The 22,183-nt window shown below is 44.7% G+C and overlaps 1 protein-coding gene across 1 annotated transcript in view; it reads right to left on the bottom strand.

Moving 5' to 3' along the window:
- The window catches only part of SLC12A4 (solute carrier family 12 member 4), a 435,256-nt gene that overhangs the window by 255,616 nt on the left and 157,457 nt on the right, over nucleotides 1–22,183 (bottom strand). Inside the window, exon 7 of the mRNA XM_077456642.1 lies at nucleotides 3,842–4,083. Within this exon, the coding sequence (XP_077312768.1) occupies nucleotides 3,842–4,083 (242 nt within the window). The remainder of the gene's footprint in view (nucleotides 1–3,841; nucleotides 4,084–22,183) is intronic.

A 22,183-nucleotide genomic window follows, 5' to 3' on the forward strand; every position in this document is an offset into this window, starting at 1 on the left:
ATCCATGCTGATTACTGCTAATGATACCATTTTCATTACTAAAATTTTATCTCATCATCCCCTCCAAGAGTTTACATACTACTGATGTTAGGCTAACTGGTCTGCAATTCCCAGGGATGTATTTTGGGCCCTTTTTAAATGTTGGTGCTACATTGCCTTTTCTCCAATCAGCTGGTACCATTCCAGTCAGTAGACTGTCAGTAAAAATTAGGTACAATTTTTGGTTACAGAAGCCCCCCCGATTCCCTCGTGAAGACTGAAGAGAAGAATAAATTCAATATCTTCACCATCTCCCCATCCTTTGTAACCAGATGTCCTTCCTCATTCTTTATGAGGCAATATGGCCTGTCCGCCCTTTTTTACTTTATACATATTTAAATTATTTCTTGGGATTTTTTTAGTGATAAAATTCATAACAAAAGATGATGGTGGGTGATAGAAATCCTCCTACGTTCTTGTCAGGTTAATTAGCAACTCACCAGAGATCCAGGCTGTCCTAATAAGGTGCAGCATAATAGCATATACTAAAATTGCAATCAATAGGAAAAACTTCCATACCCTCCCTTTCACATGATCCAAGTAGAGATGAGCCGAACACTTCCCAGTTCGGTTCGTAGCAGAACATGTGAACAGACCAAAAATTAGTGCGAACACGTGAACCCCGTTAAAGTCTATGGGACTCGAATGGAAAGTGCAAATTTTAAAGGCTAATATGTAAGTTATTGTCCCAAAAAGTGTTTAGGGACCCAGGTCCTGCCCCAGGAGACATGTACCAATGCAAAAAAAAGTGTTAAAAACTGCAGTTTTTAATCGGGAGCAGTGATTTTAATAATGCTTAAAGTGAAAAAATAAAAGTGAAATATTCCTTTAAATATTGTACCTGGGGGGTGTCTATAGTATGCCTGTAAAGTGGCACGTGTTTCCCGTGTTTAGAACAGTTAAATTTAAAACTGCTTGCGGCTGTAATGTAATGTTGCCCCCCCCCCCCCCAATTAATGGGCCCTTTGGGTCTGGTATGGATATTAAGGGGAATCCCACACCCAAATAAAAAGGCTTGGGGCCCCCAGGCTCTATATACTCTTAACAGCAGTATACAGGTGGTCCCCAGGTTACAAACAAGATAGGGACTGTAGGTTTGTTGTTAAGTTGAATCGGTTTGTAATTTTTGTAATTTGGAACAGGTAAGCTCCAGCCCCAAATCTACGTTTAAGCTTTTTGGATAATATAGGGCAGGGTTATCACCCCTGTAACATTTTTTTTGCTGTCTGTGCCCTTGTTCAGAAGAATTCACCTCACTTTCTGTCTCTCTGTTCTGTCTCTCTGCTCTTTTAGGGAAAGGATTGGTGATAAAGCATCAGTAGAAACACCTTTTTCCCATATTAACTCTTACAGGAGAGAATTTCCCTTCCTAGATTTCCTCTCATTTCCTGTTGTCTCCCTCTGTTTGTAAGCTGGATGTTTGAAAATAGGGGACCACCAGTATATACTATACAGTCTGTCCTATAGACTCTGCGTAAAAATGGGCCTTAGGTGCTGGTGGTACCAGAACAATGTAAACCCTCACGGTTACTCTTGGTGGGTGCTGGAAAGGGCCCTGCTGCCACCAAAGGAGAGGCAGACGCTCACAGCAGGCCATTAAGAGAGGGCAAGCAGGCTCTTTGTCTACAGTAAACAGTGCTGGTCAAGGACATGGTGCATCCTCTGCCGGTGGCTGTGGGGCACACTTGTTCTTTTTTTTCTGCTGCTGGCCGTGTTATTGAGCCAGAAAATGCAGAAGAGTTGGTGCAATGGATAAAGCCATCCTTATCCTCTGTCACCCAGGCTCAGAGTAATTTTTCTTCCTATGCAGCTGCCAAAGCGGCCTATTGCCTAGGCTACTTGCTCACAGTCACTCCTTCCAAAACCCAACCATCATGCACGGAGGAGTCCCCCGAACTATTCGACCACAGTGTTGGGTACATGCTGCTGGAGGATGTGCAGCGATTTGAAGGCTCCAATGATGGTTCCCAGGTTGAGGAAGGGAGTAACATGAGCCTAGATAGAGAGGGTGCCCAAGAAGGCCAAGAAACTAGCAGTCATGTTCCCCCAGCTGCAGCATAGTGCCAAGTTTGCTCCAGTGACGAGGAGGGAGGGGATGATGAGCTCACTGGCTCTACTTGGGTGCCTGATAGAATAGAGGAGGAGGAGGCACAACTCCAACGAGGCATGATGAAGTTCCTTGGTGTGGGCATTTTTGGACATGTGTGCAGCAGATCGCTGACGGTCGAGTGCCTCCACAGCAAGATTCTTGCTATGGGTGACACCTGAGCTGAGCTGTAGCCACGCGTGTCCATTCCAACACGGAGCTGCCGTTTGGCCCCACCCCCTTTCTGTTCTGATTGGCTAACTGACTTTGACAGCTGCGGGAGCCAATGGTGCAGCTGCTGTCTCTCAGACAATCAGTAATGAGAGTCTCAGACGGCCGAGGGACTCGTGGGCATCACTGGACAGAGATGGGGCTCAGGTAAGTATTAGGGGTTTCCGGGGAGTCTGCTATACACAGAAGGCTTGTTATTCTACTGCATACAATGCATTAAGATAAAAAACCTTCTGCCTTCAAAACGCTAACTCATTTTCTCCTGATTGCTTATTTGGATTCTGACTGAATTTTGAATTAGTATCCAGAGCTCTAGCTCGTGTAGGTTTTTGCCATTTTGACATTTGGAGTCACTTTGTATCGCATTCTCAGGATTTGACTCCGAAGAAACAGATTTTGGAAAAACGCATTTAAACCAAGCACAGGCCAACTGGTTATACAGCTCTGAAAAATGGTTTACTTTTTAAAATATTTTTACCACTGTCAGATTCCAGAAAACACATTAACCACTTGCCGATCGCCTCCTTTACTTATGCGTCAACAGAATGGCATGGCTGGGCAAAGTAACGTACCTGTACGTTACTTTGAATTTCCCGCCGTGCGCATGCCTGACGCGAGCTCCGTGACCATGCCGGGTGCCTGCGATTGTGTCACAGAGCTGAAGAATGGGGAGATGCCAATGTAAACACAGCATCTCCCCGTTCTGCCTAGTGACAGGCCACTGATCGTCTGCTTCCTGTCATCGGGAGCAGTGATCAGAGTCGCGTCACTACGAGCCATCGCCCCCCCAGTTAAAATAACTCCCCAGGAAACTCTTAACCCCTCCCCCGCCCCCTTGTGGTTAACCCCTTGACCGCCAGTGACATTTTTACAGTAATCAATGCAATTTTATAGCATTGATCGCTGTATTAATGCCAATGGTCCCAAAAATGTGTCAAAATTGTCCGATGTGTCCGCCATAATGTCACAGTCACAATATAAAAAAAAAAAAATCACTGATCGCCACCATTACTAAAAAAAAAAAATGCCATAAAACTATCCCCTATTTTGTAGATGCTATAACTTTTGCACAAACCAATCAGACGCTTATTGCAATTTTTTTTTTTTTTTTACCAAAAATTTGTCGAATAGGTATCGGCCTAAACCGAGGGAAAAAATGTTTTTTATATATATTTTTGGGGGATATTTACTATAGCAGAAAGAAAAAATAATGCATTTTTTTAAAATTTACGATTTCAAACACCAACAAAAGAAAGCTCTATTTGTGGGGGGAAAAAAAGGATGTCAATTTTGTTTGGGAGCATCGCTGCGCGACCACGCAATTGTCAGTTAAAAAGACGCAAGGCCGAATCGGAAAAAGTGCTCTGGTGTTTGGCCAGCAAAATGTTCCAGGGCTTAAGTGGTTAAAAACAAACAAAGGTCCCCTACAACGCTGAATAATTAATTTCCAATTGCACCAATATTTGCTATGTATTCTTTACTTACGGAAACCAAGGAGGGTCAAAGATTGATTTTATGCTGCCCACATAGATGGAGAGAATGGAAAGGATGACACATGCCAGGAACAGAGAGGCAAATTTGTTGACATATTTGACCCCCACAAATACGACAAGCGCCATCAGGGTGAGAAAAATTGTGCCATAAACACGCATATTGTTCATTTTATCACTTGATTCCCCATGTTCATTAAGAGAATGAAAAATGGCAGCTGAAGGAGCAATATAAACCTAGGAAAAATAGAAAAAGTTGTCAAAATAGTTTGAAGTGAAAAAACTGCACTTTAAGGTGCAAGCCATACTAGCAATGTAGAAAAATACTAACATATACTTTTCAATATAGTGCTAAAATTTCATTTTATACCTTATAATTTAACAAATGTTAACAGCATGCGTTGGCCTGCATCTTACACTAAGATTAAAATATTAGAAATAAATAAATAAATAAATGTGAATATAAAAGGATATCAAACACTTAGGGACCTAACTTATTAACCTTAATAACTGGTATAGAACTCAAACAAAAAAACAAAGCATACGGCAAAAGTGAAATACATACCGTATATACTCGAGTATAGGCCGACCCGAATATAAGCCGAGGCCCCCAATTTACCCCCAAAAAACTGAGAAACTTATTGACTCGTGTATAAGCCAAGGGTGAGACATGTCTGTCCATCCCTGTGTGTCCGTCCATCCCTGTGTTTCCGTCCATCCCTGTGTGTCCGTCCATCCCTGTGTGTCCGTCCATCCCTGTGTGTCCATCCATCCCTGTGTGTGTGTCCGTCCATCCCTGTGTGTGCAGCCTTGTGTGTCCAGCCTACCTGTGTCCCGAGCCTGCGTCCCGAGCCTGCGTCCCGCCTCCGTCCCCAGCCTCTGTCCCCTGCGTCTGACAGACGGCGTCGGTGCCTCGGCGGCCATTCCACTGTTCAAAAGCCGCGCCTCCATCTGTGATAGGCGGAACACTCAATTTCCCAGCAGTCTGTGTTCCGCCTATCACGGACATCCTCTCATCCTCGTCCGTAGTATGAGGATGAGCGGATGTCCGTGATAGGCGGACCACTGACTGCTGGGAAATTGAGTGTTCCGCCTATCACAGACAGGGAGGCGCGGCTTTTGAATAGTAGAATGGCCGCCGTCTGTCTGCTCGACACGCTGATCGGGCAGGCAGACGGCGATGACTCGAGTATAAGCCGAGGGGGGCACTTTCAGCCTCAAAAAAGAGGCTGAAAATCTCGGCTTATACTCGAGTATATACGGTAATTATATACAGTATATTGTGCATAAAAAAATTATCATAAAAACTACAAAGTAGCCTAAGCGCAATAGCAAATACACTTCACACATGTGATACCAAACAGCACTATAAACCAATTTAATATTTTATATATTTATACTTATATACACACACACACACACACACACACACACACACACGCAGGCCACATTACTAGGTACACCTGTTCACTTGCTTGGTAATACAAATTGCTAATTAGCCAATCACATGGTAGCAACTTGATGCATTTAGGCATCTAGGTGTGGTGAAGATGACTTTCTGACATTAAAACCAAGCATCAGAATGAGGAAAAAAGGGGATTTAAGTGACTTTGAACATGGCATGGTTTTGGTGTCAGACGGTCTGGTCTGAGTATTTCAAAAACTGCAGATCTACCGAGATTTTCAAACACAACCATCTCTCGGGATTACAGAGATTGGCCTGAAAAAGAGAAAATATCCAGTGAGCGGTGACTGTGTAGACAGAAATGCCTTGTTGATGGCCCTCCTTCCCTTCTTATTCTGGATCATAATGGGTGCATTGTTCAGTGTTGTTTATGATAGGTCAGTAAGCAATCCTGGCTTCGTACACTGGTTTAAAAGCACACCTCCCCCTGTTTGGGTATACAATTATGAAGTCATAGGATGTAGGCAACTGTACAATGGCACAGCCTACCAGAGTATTATTGCTGACCATGTCAATCCCTTTATGACTACAGTGTACCCATCTTCTGAGGGCTACTTTCAGCAGGTTAATGCACCATGTCAAAAAGCTCAAATCATCTTAAACTGGTTTTGTGAACAGTAAAATTAGTTCATTGTACTTCAATGGCTTCCAAAGTCACCATATGTCAATCCAATAGAGTACCTTTGGGATGTGGTTGAATGGGATATTGGCATCATGGATGTGCAGCTGACAAATCTGCAGCACCTGCACAATGTTATCATATCAATATGGACCAAAAGCTGAGAAATTCTTTCAACTTTCTGAATCTACGCCAAGAAAAGTTAAGGCAGTTCTGATAGCAAAAGGGGGTCCAACCTGGTAATAGCAAGGTGTACCTAATAAAGTGGCTGGTGTATTTTATATATATATATATATATATATATATATATATATATATATATATATATATATACACATATTATTTTACGCATTTACCATATCATAATTAAGCTACGGTAATATAAAGCATATGGGCTGAAAGTGCACACTCAGGTTTAATTTGAGAGTATGTACAAACAAATCGGAGGAAGGGTTTATCCCCCATTTTTCAAGGGACCAAAAGTAATTGGACAATTGAATCAAAAGCAGTTTCATGGCCAGATGTGGGCTACTCCTTCATGATTTCTTCATCAATTAAGCAGGTAAAAGGTCTGGAATTGATTCTAAGTGTGGTATTTGAATTTGGAATCTATTGCTGTGAACCTACATTATGCGTTAAAAGGAGCTGTCAAAGCAAGTGAAACAGGCCATTGTAAGGCTTCAAAAATGAAACAAATCCATGAGAGAAATAGCAGCAACATTAGGAGTGGCCAAATCAAGTTTGGTACATTCCGAGGAAAGAAGAACGCACTGGTGTTCTCAGCAACATAAAAAGGCCAAGATGTCCACGGAAGACAACAGTGGTGGATTATCGCAGGATCCTCGCAATGGTAAAGAGAAACCCATTCACAGCACCCAGACAGGTGGAAGCTCTCCAGGAGGTGGGCGTATCATGAGAAGAGGGGAAGGATTCACAAGATCAAATAAAGAGGGTTCACCACAAGGCGCAAACTATTCATAAGTCTGAAGAATAGAAAAACCAGATTAGACTTTGCCAAAAAACATTAAAAAAAGCCAGACCATTTGTGGAAAAGCATCCTTTGGCTGGATGAAACTAAGATGAATCTGTACCAGAATGACAGGAAGAAAAAAATTGTGGAGAAGGCTTGGAACAGCTCATGATCTAAAGCACACAACTTCATCTGTAAAACATGGTGGAGGCAGTCTGATGGCATTGATATTGATTATGTGACAGAAGCAGCCAGATGAAATCTGCAGTGTTTAGAGATAAATTGTCAGCCCAGATTCAGCTAAATGCAGCCAAGTTGATTGGATGGCGTTTCACGGTACAGAAAGACAATGATTTAAAACACACTGCAAAAGCAACCCAGGAGCTTAAAGCGGAGCTCCACCCTAAAGTGGAGCTTCCGCTCATTGGATCCCCCCCCCCACAATTGGCACCTTTCAGGGGGGAGGGGGGTGCAGGTACCTGTACAGTACAGGTATCTGCACCCACTTCCGGCATAGATATCTGCAGAATGTACGCCCCTTTCCGCAGAATCTACGCCCCTTTCCGCAGGTCCCCCGCTGTCTGCTGGGAAACACACGGATCACAGAGACAACGGGGACCATCCTTATTGCGCAGCGCGACTCGCGCATGCGCAGTAGGGAACCGGGAAATGAAGCCGCAAGGCTCCACTTCCCGATTCCCATACCCAAGATGGCGGCGGCAGCACCCGAGAGACGATCGAGAGATCGGCTTCGAGTACCGACATCGCGGGCGCGCTGGGCGGGTAAGTGTCCTTATTTTAAAAGTCAGCAGCTGCAGTATTTGTAGCTGCTGGCTTTAAAAAAAAATAAAAAACGGCGGAACTCCCTCTTTAAGGAAAATAAGTGAAATATTCTGCAATGGTCGAGTCAATTACTTGAGCTCAACCCAATTGAGCATGCATTTCACTTGCTGACGGCAAAACTAAAGGCAGAAAGACCCACAAAGAACAACCGAAGACAGCTGCAGTTAGAGCCAGACAAAGCTTCAGAAAGGAGGAAATACAGTCTTTGGTAATGTCCAAAATTTTGAAGTAAACTGTACTTCTCTGTCATACAATTCAACAATTCGCCACTTCTGGCGGCTGGGGACAGACTGGAATAAAGCAGTAAGCAGCTTCATTCCAGTCTCCTAATTGTAAACACAGAAGCGACGTCATGGCGTCTCTTCCAGTTTACTCGGCTGCCAATGGCGCCAGTTTTAAAAAAAAAAAAACACAGTATTCGGAAACACAGAAAAAGGCGATCTGAATACTTTGAAGTGCAAAGGAGGGATTAGAGGTCTTTTAGACCCCCGATCCCTCCATAAAGAGTACATGTCACCACCTATTATTGTCACAAGGGATGTTTACATTCCTTGTGACAGCAATAAAAGTGATAAAAACATTTTTTTTAAAACAATGTATTCATTTTAAAATAAATAAGAATTTTTTTTTTAAAGCGCCCCCGTCGCCGCAAGCTCGCACAGCAGAGAAAACGCATACGGAAGTCATGCCCGCATATGTAAACGGTGTTAAAATCACACATCTGAGGTATCGCCGCGATCATCAGAGCGAGAGCAATAATTCTCCTCTGTAACTCTAACCTGGTAACTGTAAAAAATATTTAATTGTCGCAAATGGAGATTTTTTAGGTACCGCAGTTTGTTGTCATTCAACGAGTGTATGCAATTATCAAGCGTGACATGTTTGGTATCTATTTACGCGGCTCAACATCATCTTTCACATTATACAAAAAAAAATTGGGCTAACTATACTGTTTATTTTTTTTTTAATTCATGAAAGTGTCCCTTTTCCCAAAAAGTTGCGTTTAAAACACCGCTACACAAATACCGGGTGACATAAAATATTGCAACAATCATCATTTTATTTTCTAGATTCTCTGCTAAAAATATATATATGTTTGGGGGTTCTAAGTAATTTTCTAGCAAAAAATACAGATTTTAACTTGTAAAAACCAAATGTCAAAAATAGGCTTAGTCATAAAAGGGATAAAGTGAGCCATTTTGGTGAGGGTCTATGAATACCAAGATATTGGCTTTTTTTTATTTTTTTTGTTGGAGGGAGGTAAATTGACCACCAAGGCCATAGAAAAAAAATCCCTATAATCTTAAAGGAGTTGGAGCAACCCCAAAAGTGAAGCTTGGGGTGTCTTACTGCTTGCACATATCAGGCATGAAGCTACATACAGTATCTCACAAGAGTGCGTACACACCTCACATTTTTGTAAATATTTCATTGTATCTTTTCATGTGACAACACTGAAAAAATTACACTTTGCTACAATGTAAAGTAGTAAGTGTACAGCTTGTATAACAGTGTAAATTTGATGTCCCCTCAATATAACTAAACACACAGTCTAAACCGCTGGCAAAAGGGAGTACAGCCCCAAGTGAAAATGTCCAAATTGGGCCCAAAGTGTCAATATTTTGTGTGGCCACCATTATTTTCCAGCACTGCCTTAACCCTTTTGGGCGCCATGAGCTTCACAGGTTGCTACTGGAGACCTCTTCCACTCCTCCATGATGACGTTATGAACCTGGTGGATGTTAGAGACCTTGCGCTCCTCCACCTTCTGTTTGAGGATGCCCAACAGGTGCTCAATAGGGTTTAGGTCTGGAGACATGCTTGACCAGTCCATCACCTTTACCCTCAGCTTCTCTAGTAAGGCAGTGGTCATCTTGGAGGTGCGTTTGGGGTCGTTATGGTGGAATACTGCCTTGCGGCCCAGTCTCCGAAGGGAGGGGATCATGCTCTGCTTCAGAATGTCACAGTACATGCTGGCCTTCATGGTTCCTTCAATGAACTTTAGCTCCCCAGTGCCAGAAGCACTCATGCAGCCACAGACCATGACACTCCCACCACCATACTTGACTGTAGGCAAGGGACACTTGTCTTTGTACTCCTCTCCTGGTTGCAGCCACACACGATTGAAACAATCTGAACCAAATAAGTTTATCTTGGTCTCATCAGACTACAGGACATGGTTCCAGTAATATATGTCCTTAGTCTGCTTGTCTTCAGCAAACTGTTTGCGGGCTTTCTTGTGCATCAACTTTAGAAGAGGCCTCCTTCTGGAACGACAGCCATGCAGATCAATTTGATGCAGTGTATGGTCTGAGCACTGACAAGCTGACCCACCCCCCCACCCACCCCTTCAACCTCTGTAGCAATGCTAGCATCCCTCATACAGCTATTTCCCAAAGACAACCTTGGGATATGATGCTGAGCACGTGTACGCAACTTCTTTGGTCGACCATGGCAAGGTCTGTTCTGAGTGGAAACTGTCCTGTTAAACCGCTCTATGGTCTTGGCCACCATGCTGCAGCTCAGTTTCAGGGTCTTGGTAACCTTTTAGCCTAGGCCATCTTTACGTAGAGCAACTATTCTTTTTTTCAGATCCTCAGAGTTCTTTGCCATGAGGTGCCATGTTGAACTTCCAGTGACCAATATGAGGGAGTGAGAGCGATAACACCAAATTTAACACACCTGCTCCCCATTCACACCTGAGACTTTGTGACCCCTTTAGTGTTACATCACACTGGGGAGGGAAAATGGCTAATTGGGCCCAATGTGGACATTTTCACTTAGGGGTGTACTCACTTTAGTTGCCAGTGGTTATTTGGCTGTGTGTTAAGTTATTTTGAGGTGACAGAAAATGTACACTGTTATACAAGCTGTACACTCACTACTTTACACTGTAGCATTGTTTCATTTCTTCAGTGTTGTAACATGAAAAGGTATAATAAATAAAGTATTTACAAAATTGTGAAGGGTGTAGTCACTTGTGAGATACTTTAGCTCTTAACATCTTTCTTGCAACCAGGTCACCAAAAAGGAACAGGATAAAAGTTTTTCAGTCTTAGAAACCCCAAAAAGCCCAGCAAGTTTGGAGTCATGAACCAACCCGAGGGCTTCAACACAGATTCAGGTACATAGAGACCATGTGCTTGCAAAATATGTTCTTGTACTCAAGGTTAATTGTAGTCAGAGTCTGGATACTGAAAGGACATGAAACCCCCCAACCCTGGCGACCTGAGGTGTGCCATGGTCGCCTGTGAGAGTATACTTAAAAGAGGGCATACCCTAAGAGTAAATAAATGAAAAAATGGGAACGGGTGGGAGGGAACCCGGAAATGCAGCCGACGAGATCATAGGGGGAGAGGAGGGGATTAAGAAGCCCCACACTCCTCCTACAAATGCAGGCTAACCAATGGCCAGCCTTCTAACTTGTAGTCAGAGTCTGGATACTGAAAGGACATGAAACCCCCCAACCCTGGCGACCTGAGGTGTGCCATGGTCGCCCGTGAGAGTATACTTAAAAGAGGGCAAAAAGACACGAACTAGGTATGAAAAGTGATTTTAATGAAACCAACAAGAAATAATCAACCTAACAACATGGTAAAAGCTCATCTGACCTCAGCATGTGGATCCGGAATGTACCTAGTATAGCATGACGATTGCCAACGTACCATGAACTTAATGACATGGGAAGGGACCCCCTGTTTGGAAGCTGCGGAAGCTGCGCCAATCCTGAACGAGTGTCCTGAGAACTGTTTCGGGTTGCGCCCCAACCTACCAAGCAAAATTCTAACATGGGAAATTAACTGACTGGAGGAGAGGCCCTGAGAAGGAAAGGTTAGTAATGGGCTGTCGGGATGAGTTGCAGTGAACAAGCCCATGAGCTGATCTAACACCTCCACTGGACACCAGTCAGAGTGAGATCTGTAAAACTTAATGACAAACCCCTGCCCCACCTGGCGGTTCTTATTGTTGGGAAGCTGAAGTGAATAATGATCCGGCCACCTGGTGAGACTATTCTTCAGGAGAACTGAAGCGTGACGCCCAGCACGAGACACCTCCCCTGGCCTCAGGAACCCAAAAAAACAAAGGTATATCGCTGCTTTAGAACCACACTAGGACCCAACCCGAAGGGCGAGAGGGAAAGTAAATCTGCTAACCCCCAGAACAACTGCCCTGAAATAGGCAAACGTGTGACAGCTGGCCTCCCCTGCGTTTTCTGAATACCTTTAAGCATCGCTCTAATAGGATGAGCCGCAAAAAATGACGGAAACTCAGGATGGAGCAGGGAAAAGAAATGTTGGACCCCAGCGAGGTTTAATTTGATCGTGTTGAAGGAAAGAGACAATTTATCATGGCAATAAGCCATGAAAGCCAGAATGTAACTGACATCACCCACCCTATTGGAGGGGAAGAGGGACCTGAAACCATTGAAACACCTCCAAGCCGTTCTGTAAGCCCTGAGCGTGTTTCTGGATAATGATGCATTGATTAAGCCGGCCGCTTGAACACCTAGGGCATCTAATCCAACCTCAGCAGGGCAAATGGCAGAACTGGCATGCCCCTCCGATCTGCCTCTGGATGCTGCGAAAAGAAATGCTGAAAATCAGCCCTAGATAATGCATCAGCAGCCCCATTAAAAACTCCGCTAATAAACTCCCCCTGGAAATAAAAACTAAATTTAAGGCCCAACCACGTCAATCTGCGCATGAATGCCATAATCACGAGAGAACCTGACCTCCCCTTGTTGATGATCTCCGCCGTGGCCATGTTGTCAGTGAAGAAAATAACCGTCTGCCCAGACCAAGAGGGACCCCAAGTGCAGGCAGCAGCCACAATGGGGAAAATCTCAAATAGAGCGGACGTCCGTGAGAAACCTGTAATGTCTGCCACCTCCGGCGGCCAGGGGCCCGCAAGCCACTGGTCCCCGAAAATAGCAGAGAAGCCTACCGAAGCGGCGGCATCCGAAAAAACCCTGGAGGAAACTTATGTAGGAGCATGAATGAACAAAGAAATCCCATTCCAACCACACAAGAACCGATCCCACATGAGAAGATCGGCCCTAGCGTCAGCCCTCAACTGCACTACCGAATCTGCTTCTCGGAAGAGCGGGAGGAAGGCCAGGAATCTAGACACAAAGGACCTGCCCTGAGGAATGATCCTCATGGCAAAATTGAGCATACCCAAAAGCGACTGAAGCTCTTTTTTTGAGCACACCGGAGACCTGACCTTGTCAATGAACTCGCGGATCCTCACCAGCTTGTCCTGCGGTAAGCTAGCCATCATATGGACAGTGTCCAAAGTGATCCCCAAAAAGGTAATCACTGTAAACGGTCCCTCGACCTTATGGGTAGCCAAGGGGACATTCAGATCCCTGAATAGCTCAGTGAGAACCGCAAGATCCTTGGGTGGGTCGGGAACTCCAGCAGCAAGAAATCATCCAGGTAATGAATAACCTTGCCACACCCCAACTGCGTAGACAAAATCCAATTGAGCGCAGAAGCAAAATTGTTGAAAATCCAAGGGCTACTCTTGGAGCCAAATGTAAGCTTGGTAGCGAAGTAAAACTGCCCCCGCCATTTGAAACCATGCCACTGCCAGAGCGATGGTCTGATCGGGAGGAGCTTGAAAGCGTCAGAGATGTCTGCTTTCGACAACCATGTCCCCCTGCCTGACTGCAAGATATGTTGAATGGCAGAATCCACTGATGCGTACTGCAAGGAAAACTCCTCAGATGGGTTAAGAGAATTTAAACTAGGAATATGAGAAGAATGAGGAGCCGACAGATCGTAAATCAAACGATATTTATTGGAAACTTTCCCTTTTACAACACCAATGGGGCTGACCCTCCACATACTGAACGGCGGGGACAAAAAAGACTCAATCACAAACACCTTAGACAGCTCATCCTGCAACAGCTAGTCCATCACACCAGCATTGTCGGCAGCAGAGACCAAATTGGCACATTCGTGAGACTGCAACGGGAGGGTGATTAAACCTGTGTGAAACCCCTCCGAAAACCCATCCACCAAGAAACGCCTGAAACCCGGGGAAGGATGATGGCACAACCAGAAATCCAACCTGGGAATATTGACCCGGCTCAGTCAAGACGCCCCGGATGGCTTGATCGGACAAGCGGTTTTAGGATGAGCCCTAAAGCAGTTGGCAAACACATGCAGCCACCTACATTGATTGTAATTACAGGTTGTATAATAGAAATTGTTACAAAGCTGAGCCTTACCCAGCAAATGGATGGGCCTGCCAAGCTTGTCAAACTGCCCCAAAGGACCAGAGGAAGGACCACTAAAACCTGACCTGTGAGCCCCAGAAACTCCTGGGTGGTCCAGATTGGGACACCAATTAGCGGTGTGGGCCGCTGATTGACAGCACAAGTGGGAGATTTCTGACTAGCAAAGTGCCTACAGAATAACTCTGTGTCAATGTTACTCCAACATGTGACCAACTGGAACTGAGCCCAGATTGCCACCACTTTGGAAGCGAAAGACCTATGACAATCATAGAACGTGGAACCGCCATATTTGTGGGCCAAATCAACCAACTTGTGTAGGTAGAGGTCCAGCTCCTCCCTCCTGCCGGGACTAACCGTGCAGATGACATCCCTAAAAATACCGAAAGCCAGTACAAATTCAGCAATGCTTAGCTTGCGGTTAAGCCTGGGATCACGGGTCCTGAGGACCACCGAAACTTCCCCGCAAGCATAAGCTTTGTTCTCTACCACATCCTGCGATGCAATGAGTAGAGACGCCAGATTGACATCTTTCCCCTCCAAGATGTCCTTCTTCAGATTGGCCGGAATGAAATGAGCAGGAGAAACTGAAGGCAATAAGGCAGAAGCTGAAGGAACTATCAAAGGTACGGGCCCACTGCTGTTACCTGCAGACGGCACCGACGGCACCAGACCAGGGGACGCCACCGGCAACACCGCACTGGCTGGACGGGCCTCCAGTACATCCATCCTGTCCTGCAACAGCTGAACAGAAGTGGACAAGGTATTCAATACCGCATGGATCTGCGTCAGTGACGTGACCAGGAATGCCTGATCCGTGCTGGCGGCAGGCTGGGGCTGGGAAGGAACTGGAAAGAGGAGTCTAAATAATTCCGCTTTCCTGGCTGAGGCTGGGAAAGGAATGCCTCTGCCACGGAGTTCAGCCATGAGCCTAGGAACGGTCCAACTCCTCAAAGATGGTGTATTGCCGTGCTCCGAAGCCCTAGCCAGAGTGGATGGGATGAACACAAATTTGTCACTTTCAGACACGTGTAACATGATCCAATCTGTAGAAAAAAACAAACAATCAAAACATCAAGCCCAACCTGGCATGCCCAAACCTACCTAACCTAACCGAAATGGTGAGTGGTGCTGATAACACAGAACATAGCGCATGAGATGCTAGTGACCGTGACCCCCTGCGTGAGTGTAGCACGAGCCCGAGCAACCTGTGGCGCTAGAACAGGAAATTAAAAACGAAAAAACTCAGGGCTTAGTACCCACAGACCGTGGAAGGTACAAAATAAGAATGTAAGTGACGTGCAACGTATGATGTATGAAAGTACAGGCGAGAAGATTGCAAATACAACCAATTAAAAACGAAAACCAATTATATAAACGCCTAACTAACCCCTGGGCAAGAAACAAGCGAACACACCTGACGTTCCTGAAAGAACACAAGAATCCACCTGCGCCACTGCGATGAAAAGACCTGAAAACAATAACGAAATGCAATCGACATTACCCTAACCAAAAAGAACCGAACCCCAAGGAAAAAAACCCACCCGAACAGAGAGAGCGTGCTCTGTGGTGGGAAAACCCCTGGGTAAGAACAGTGGTAACAGTGACCCTGAGCCCCTGAAAAAAGAGGCCAAGAGCCAACCCAAACCCACCAGGCTGGAACAACCCCCAGCCCCCCACACCTGAAACCACCGTGACCCCCAGAGCCATGGTCCTCCCGTGAGAGCTGAGTGGCAGCCCGAATGAGGGGCTAACCGTGGCCACACAGCTGAGGAAAGCCCGAACCCCATAGGAGAAAACCTGTGCGCCCCAATCCATGTGCATTTAAAACCGACAGAACTGACCCTAGCTCGTGCCAGCACTGATTGGACCCAGAGCAACAAAAACCATGATGACCCCCCCCCCCCAGCAAACCCATAGATCTAACAACAACACCAGAAACCCTGAACCCCCAAAGGGATAGGTACATGAACTCCGCTACTGAAACCCTTTTTTTTTTTTTTTTTTTTATCATTTTTTTTTTTTTAACGTTTTTTTTTGTTTTGTTTTTTCCTTCTCACTCACCTTGACCAACAAACTGTATACCAACTGATACTCCTGTGAAGAAAGAAAAACACCCTGTGCGTGGAGTGGAAACACCAATGAACCCCTGCAGCAGATTGACAGACACAAAAATGAATATGACAGACATGATTGACCTAACACCTGTAAAAAATTTGTCAGAAACCCAGCATAGCAGAGCATGAAATTTCACAGCCCCCTGTGATAAGTTTAATAGGGGTAACAAAATTAGAAAATAGAGAAGTTACCTTATTTTCTTCATAGATCAATGGAAAGGTAGACTGAGTAATGGAGCTTATTTATTCAGGCACAAACATCAGTCGCAGCAATTGTTACATAGTTACATAGTTAGTAAGGTTGAATAAAGACACCAGTCCATCCAGTTCAACCTGAGTGTCTATAATTGTCCCCATCACTGTACATTGCACACTCACATCGATCCCTACCCTCAAGGAGCCCACAATCCAAGGTCCCCATTTATATACTAGGGTCAATTTTGGATAGAAGCCAATTAACCTACCTGCATGTCTTTGGAGTGTGGGAGGAAACCAGAGTACCCGGAGGCTCAGGGAGAACATGCAAACTCCAGGCAGGTAGTGTCGTGGTTGGGATTTGAACCAGCGACCCTGCTTACTGCTAGGTGGGAGTGCTAACCACTACACCACTGTGCCGCACGATTGTCCTTTTGACTTTGTTGGTTCAATTAACTGCGTAATACCCAGAGTCCCCACAATAGAAATATAAAAGTCCTCCAAATGCCTTTTTATTTTCTCCTGAGCAGAACAGATCTCCAAACAGCATTAACCTGCATAGGATCAGGAGTGTTAAAATTCAGGGAATTTTTTGGATCCTTCTAAACAAACTGACTAGCAGAGAAATGCATGCCACCATTACCTCCAAACATTCCCAGTTCCTCTTTCCATTTCTGTGTAGGCTTCTGATTAATTCAGATATATACAAATGGATGAATGCCTTAAAAACATTAGGGGTCTTTACTCTGGCAAGCTTATCTTTTACCTGTTCAGAGAGCCCTTGGCAGAACTGACTTGTTCTGTTGGGTTCCAAGTGGTATCTGAGAACAAACATCAGATTTCAACAGAAAGTATACCTAGCCGCAAAATATGCAACTTTGCTTCAGCAGTAGTGCTGCGGTTAGGATCATAAACCTGATTCCTAGCGGTTACAACGAGCTCAAAATTATTCAGAATAGCAATGTTTTGTTCTATATAAAATGAGGAGGCCTAAGCTAGGGCTTCCTCAGTCAGAACATTGATAAATAGTATCTTTGTCTCCTCAGAAGCAAATGCAGCGGGTTACATTTTGAAATGTATGCAACACTGGAAAAGCAACCCTCTCTAATTGTGGCAGCCTCCATTACATTTGAGTGGGAGATGCATCCATGCGTTAGCATCCCCTCGGGAACAAACATCCAGAAATTTTTCTGTAGAGCATGGCTTTCTTCCTGTTGCCCTTTCACCACACTTTCCAGTTTGGCAAATTTGTCTTGGTAGGCAACACCTAACTCCTGCAACTCTGAAATGAATTGCCTGAAAGGAGCCACTGCATTTGCTATGTTTGGGCCAAAGTATTATGTCACTGTTAGGGGTCAGGCTCTGCAAGAAGAGGCATCATCAGCAGGGGTCACAGGTTCAGACCTGGGTCCTGACACAGAGTATTTAAGTATCAGCCCTGGAAGTGATTGGCGCTGTGTTTTCTTGCCAGCTACTGTTTACTTGATGACACGGATTGACCCAACTATTCTCTTGTTTGCTGCCTGCCTCAATCCCTGACTGGAATCAGCTTCTTTTGAAGGACCCGTGCCCTGACTCATGACTGGACCCGACTATCCTCTTCTAGTGTAAAGTCTCTACACTGTAGCCTTCCTTGTCCATATTCACCTCTTGCTTTCAATGAGGTAATCGCCTGGGGGTCACAACCTACTACTAGCACGCAGCAAAACCAATCTCCAAGATCAGGAGCTCTAGCGAAAACCAGTTAGTGTTTAAACTCGGCATCTCAAGTGAGCCTGTGCCACCTGCTTGGGAGGAAGGGGGTGAAATACCCTGTTTCCCCGATAGTAAGACACCCCCGATTGTAAGACGTATCGGGAGTTTCAGAGGGGTCGGCTAATATAAGCCGTACCCCGAAAGTAAGACATATGTCTTACTTTCAGGGAAACACGGGGGTATTGCAGCCTCCCTCTCATCTAGCTGTGCGCCGCCTCCTGCCCACGTCCGCACCGTCCCCCTCTCCATACGTCGCCGCGTCTGCCATTTCCCTCTGATCTTAATGACCGCCGCCTCCTACCCACGCCTGAGCCGTCCCCCTCTCCATAAGTCACCGCGCCGTCCCCTGCACTTGTCACTGCCGCCTCCTGCTTAAAATACGGTAATGCACACAGTATTAATCATACATCAGTAAAACATACACACTGGCATACTGGGGTATCATCTGCTGTATGTAACCCAGTGGGTATCAGCAGGTGTCACACTGGATTATATACAGCAGGTGGTACTGTATCACACATAAATCTGTTTTATCCTCCAGTATTCCACTGTTCGTTCTTACCATTTTTCATTGTTTTACATGTTATGCAATGTTGTAACAAGACATTCTTGGCACTTCCTTTTATAAAACTGTTTTGTGGTGAATACAATACTGTTCAGGTTGTTAATAAATGTTAATTTTATGGTTAAAACAAAAAATTCGAATTTTTTTTTCCAATATAAGACATACCCCGAAAGTAAGACATAGTGGGGCTTTTGGGGATAAAAAGAAAGTAAGACACTGTCTTACTTTCGGGGAAACACGGTAGTTTCAGCAAGACACAACCAGCAACTTGAAATCGTTCCCCACTAAAACGCACATTAACTTAAAGCGGAGGTCCACCCTAAAATGGACCTCCGCTCATCGGAATCCCCCCCCCTCCGGCGCCACAATCGGCACCTTTCAGGGGGGAGGGGGGTGCAGTTACCTGGATAATCCAGGTAACTGCACCCACTTCCGGGCTAGCTCTCTGCGGAACGGGGCGTACGTTCCGCAAGCGCCCGCCCCCTTCAGCAAGTGCCCCGCTGCCTGCTGGGAAACACACAGCTCCCAGAGGCAGCGGGGACCGTCCGGATTGCGCCGCGCGGCTCGCGCATGCGCAGTAGGGAACCGGGAAATGAAGCCGAAAGGCTCCATTTCCTGATTCCCATACCCAAGATGGCGGCGGGACCCGGCAGCCGAGCGAGCGATCGGCTTCGGGTGCCGACATCGCGGGCGCGCTGGACAGGTAAGTGTCACTATTTAAAAGTCAGCAGCTGCAGTATTTGTAGCTGCTGGCTTTTAAAAAAAAAAAAAAAAAAAACGCGGAGTCCCGTTGGACTCCCGCTTTAAGAAATGCTATTATTTCTAACCCTAGGCCCCACTTCCCAAGTTCCGGAAAGAGTTTCTATGATCCCGGTAGAATTAAATGTTGCCAAAAGCCTGTGTTCCTAGTGTCCCTGGTCTTAGTTCCTGCCTTCATGAGCTTGGAGACCCCTACATTCATTCATACATACCCCAGCAGAAGTCGGGTAGATATGCTAGTCTAGCCACTTTTTTTTTTTATAAATTGCGCATTTTTATCTGTTCAATTGAACCGTCTTTTTATATATTTTTTTGATGTTGGAAGACACATTCGATAAATACATTTTTATGTGTTGCCGAAAATACACTATGTGGAGGCTCCTTTTTTTTCTTTTTTGCATATCCTGAAAAAATTGCATAATTATTGAGAGGAGTATTGCAACGTTTAAGGATTCCAACGGTGGTGGTGAACACATAAGCGGAACATTTGGGTCCAGTGCATCTTCTTCTGGAGGGTGTTGTTCCACATCCTTCGTTTTGGCAGGCGTACCCTATTGATTCGGATACGATCCTTGTTTCCCGCCTGTTGGTTTAAGCCTGTCTGACTCTCAGCCATTGGTCTGGTGGGAGTCCGTCACTACTGGTAAGACTACCCTACCAATTTTTATTTTATGAAGATATTCACCAGAATGTTGGACTTGCCTTAAGAACACACACAGAAGCCATGCAGAGATTTGAATATAATATTAATTTTTACCGCTCTATATGAACTTTCTATATATACACAAATATGGACTCTAAGTTATTAATATTTCTGTTCAATACATTTGATTTATTACCTCAGCACTTTATAGTTTTTTTTTTTATTACTGTTTACATTGATATTAACATTTGGCGGTTTAGATTTATATTTCCCTCAGTAATTGCTTTTTCTGCTTGGAATTATTCAGATTTAAGCAATATATGAACGGTCTGCTTCTGTTCTTCTCCTTACATACCTTTAGGGTGAATACAAATTTGTGTGCCCTCTGATCATTCATATATTACACATCTCAGTGTTGTGTTGGTTTAATTGAGCCACTTATTATGTTGATTTAGAGCCTTTGTGCTTAGTCACTTCATATATGTTTTTGTGTTGACTTTTTTTTGCGACTGGGGAGTCACATTTCACTATACACACTTATATTTTTTTATATACAGACATAGTATATTTTATTAATTTCTTATATTTAGGACTTTTTGAGGTACACCTATATTATTGATATAAGTATATTTCACATATATATTGCTTTTATTCATATATTATTCTAGATTGTTATATCACCATCTTTGGTATTATTTGCATCTAGATTTATTTTCTAAGATGTTTTTGTGAACACCACTAGCGCTACACTTTTTTTCCCAGTTCTTCCAGTGACTTGCTTCACTGCCTTCTGTCACTGACTTCTTTGTTTCCCCAGTGCCTCTGTATCGACCAGTGTTCCAGCTCCAGAGTGTCTCTCCTGTGCACTTCGGCCTGCATGTCTCCTTTTAGCACTTGTTTGCCCCATGTTAAAAGGATAAGTTCACAAAATTAAATGATAAATAATAATAGCTACTTTTTTCATGTAAAAAATTACATTTATTATTTTTTGTTGCAGGAGCCTGTAAAGCATTGCATCAGCGACCAGAAAATCACTGTGTATCCGTTTGCTCGCACCTTATAGGAGGAAGCTGATACATTCTCACAGGAAAAATCAATTAACTACCACAATGCTCAGTGATAGTTCAATAAAAACTACAAGCCACAGACTTGCGAAAACGCCAGGCCGACCTGATACGATTTGTCTTGAATTATAAGAGACATAGAATACCCCGCTCAGTTCTAACAGCATCTCGCTCCGACGGCGGGTTGGCATTTCCTGACTTAATTAAATATTACCAAGCTGCGTGCCTTGACCTCCTGGTTTCCCCAGCGATCTTACAATAAGTGGACAGAAATCTGAAAGTTATAGCTTGCACCTACGCACCCAAAAAGCTTGCTCTGGAATGCAAATGACTCGGCCCCAGCTTCTGGGACCCATGCTTCATCTTAGATCACTCTGGCGCAGACTATTTTGAGTACATAATTTGAGGTCAGAGAGGTCTCCTTTAACCACCTTCCTTTATAACCCCAAGATGCCTGCGGGCCTCACGCACCATATGTCTTCGCCCTGGACGACAAGTAACTTATTCCGCTTTGGCCACCTAGTGCATCCTTGAACGCGCAAGATGCTTTCATTCAATGAATTATAAAAAAATGTTACCTACCCCGCCAAGTGTTTTATGGTTACCTACAAATAAGACACTATGCCCAGTCCTTCGCCTCGAATCTCCAATTCTCAGCACCAACGCCATTTGAGAGTCTCATGCTGGAGGGATCAGCACGCCGAGGTTTAATTTCAGATATGTATCGGCTGTTAAATTCTTACTCCTTCCCCGGGGCAAATGCACATATATGCTCCGCTGATAAAAGGCATTGGGGGAGGAGATCCCAGAGGAGACTTGGCAGACGATCTGGTCTCAGGCAGCAAAAAGCTCTTTTTGCATGCTCTCTAAAGAGAACGCCTATAAAATCCTCTATTTTTGGTACCTCACACCAGATGTTCTCCACGCTATATATCCCTCCAGCTCAGACAGGTGTCGGCGATGTCAGGGAGCCAAAGGAACCCTGTATCGCATCTACTGGACCTGCCCCAAGATAGTGCCCTTCTGGACAGAAACGCAGCTTTTACTGTCCCGTATTTTGGAAGTACAGGTCCCCAGGACTCCGAAATGATTCCTTCTGGT

Source organism: Lithobates pipiens, unplaced genomic scaffold, assembly GCF_037356315.1.
Source record: "Lithobates pipiens isolate NorthernLeopardFrog02 unplaced genomic scaffold, aLitPip1_a1.2 Scaffold_10, whole genome shotgun sequence".
NCBI classification, from domain to species: domain Eukaryota; kingdom Metazoa; phylum Chordata; class Amphibia; order Anura; family Ranidae; genus Lithobates; species Lithobates pipiens.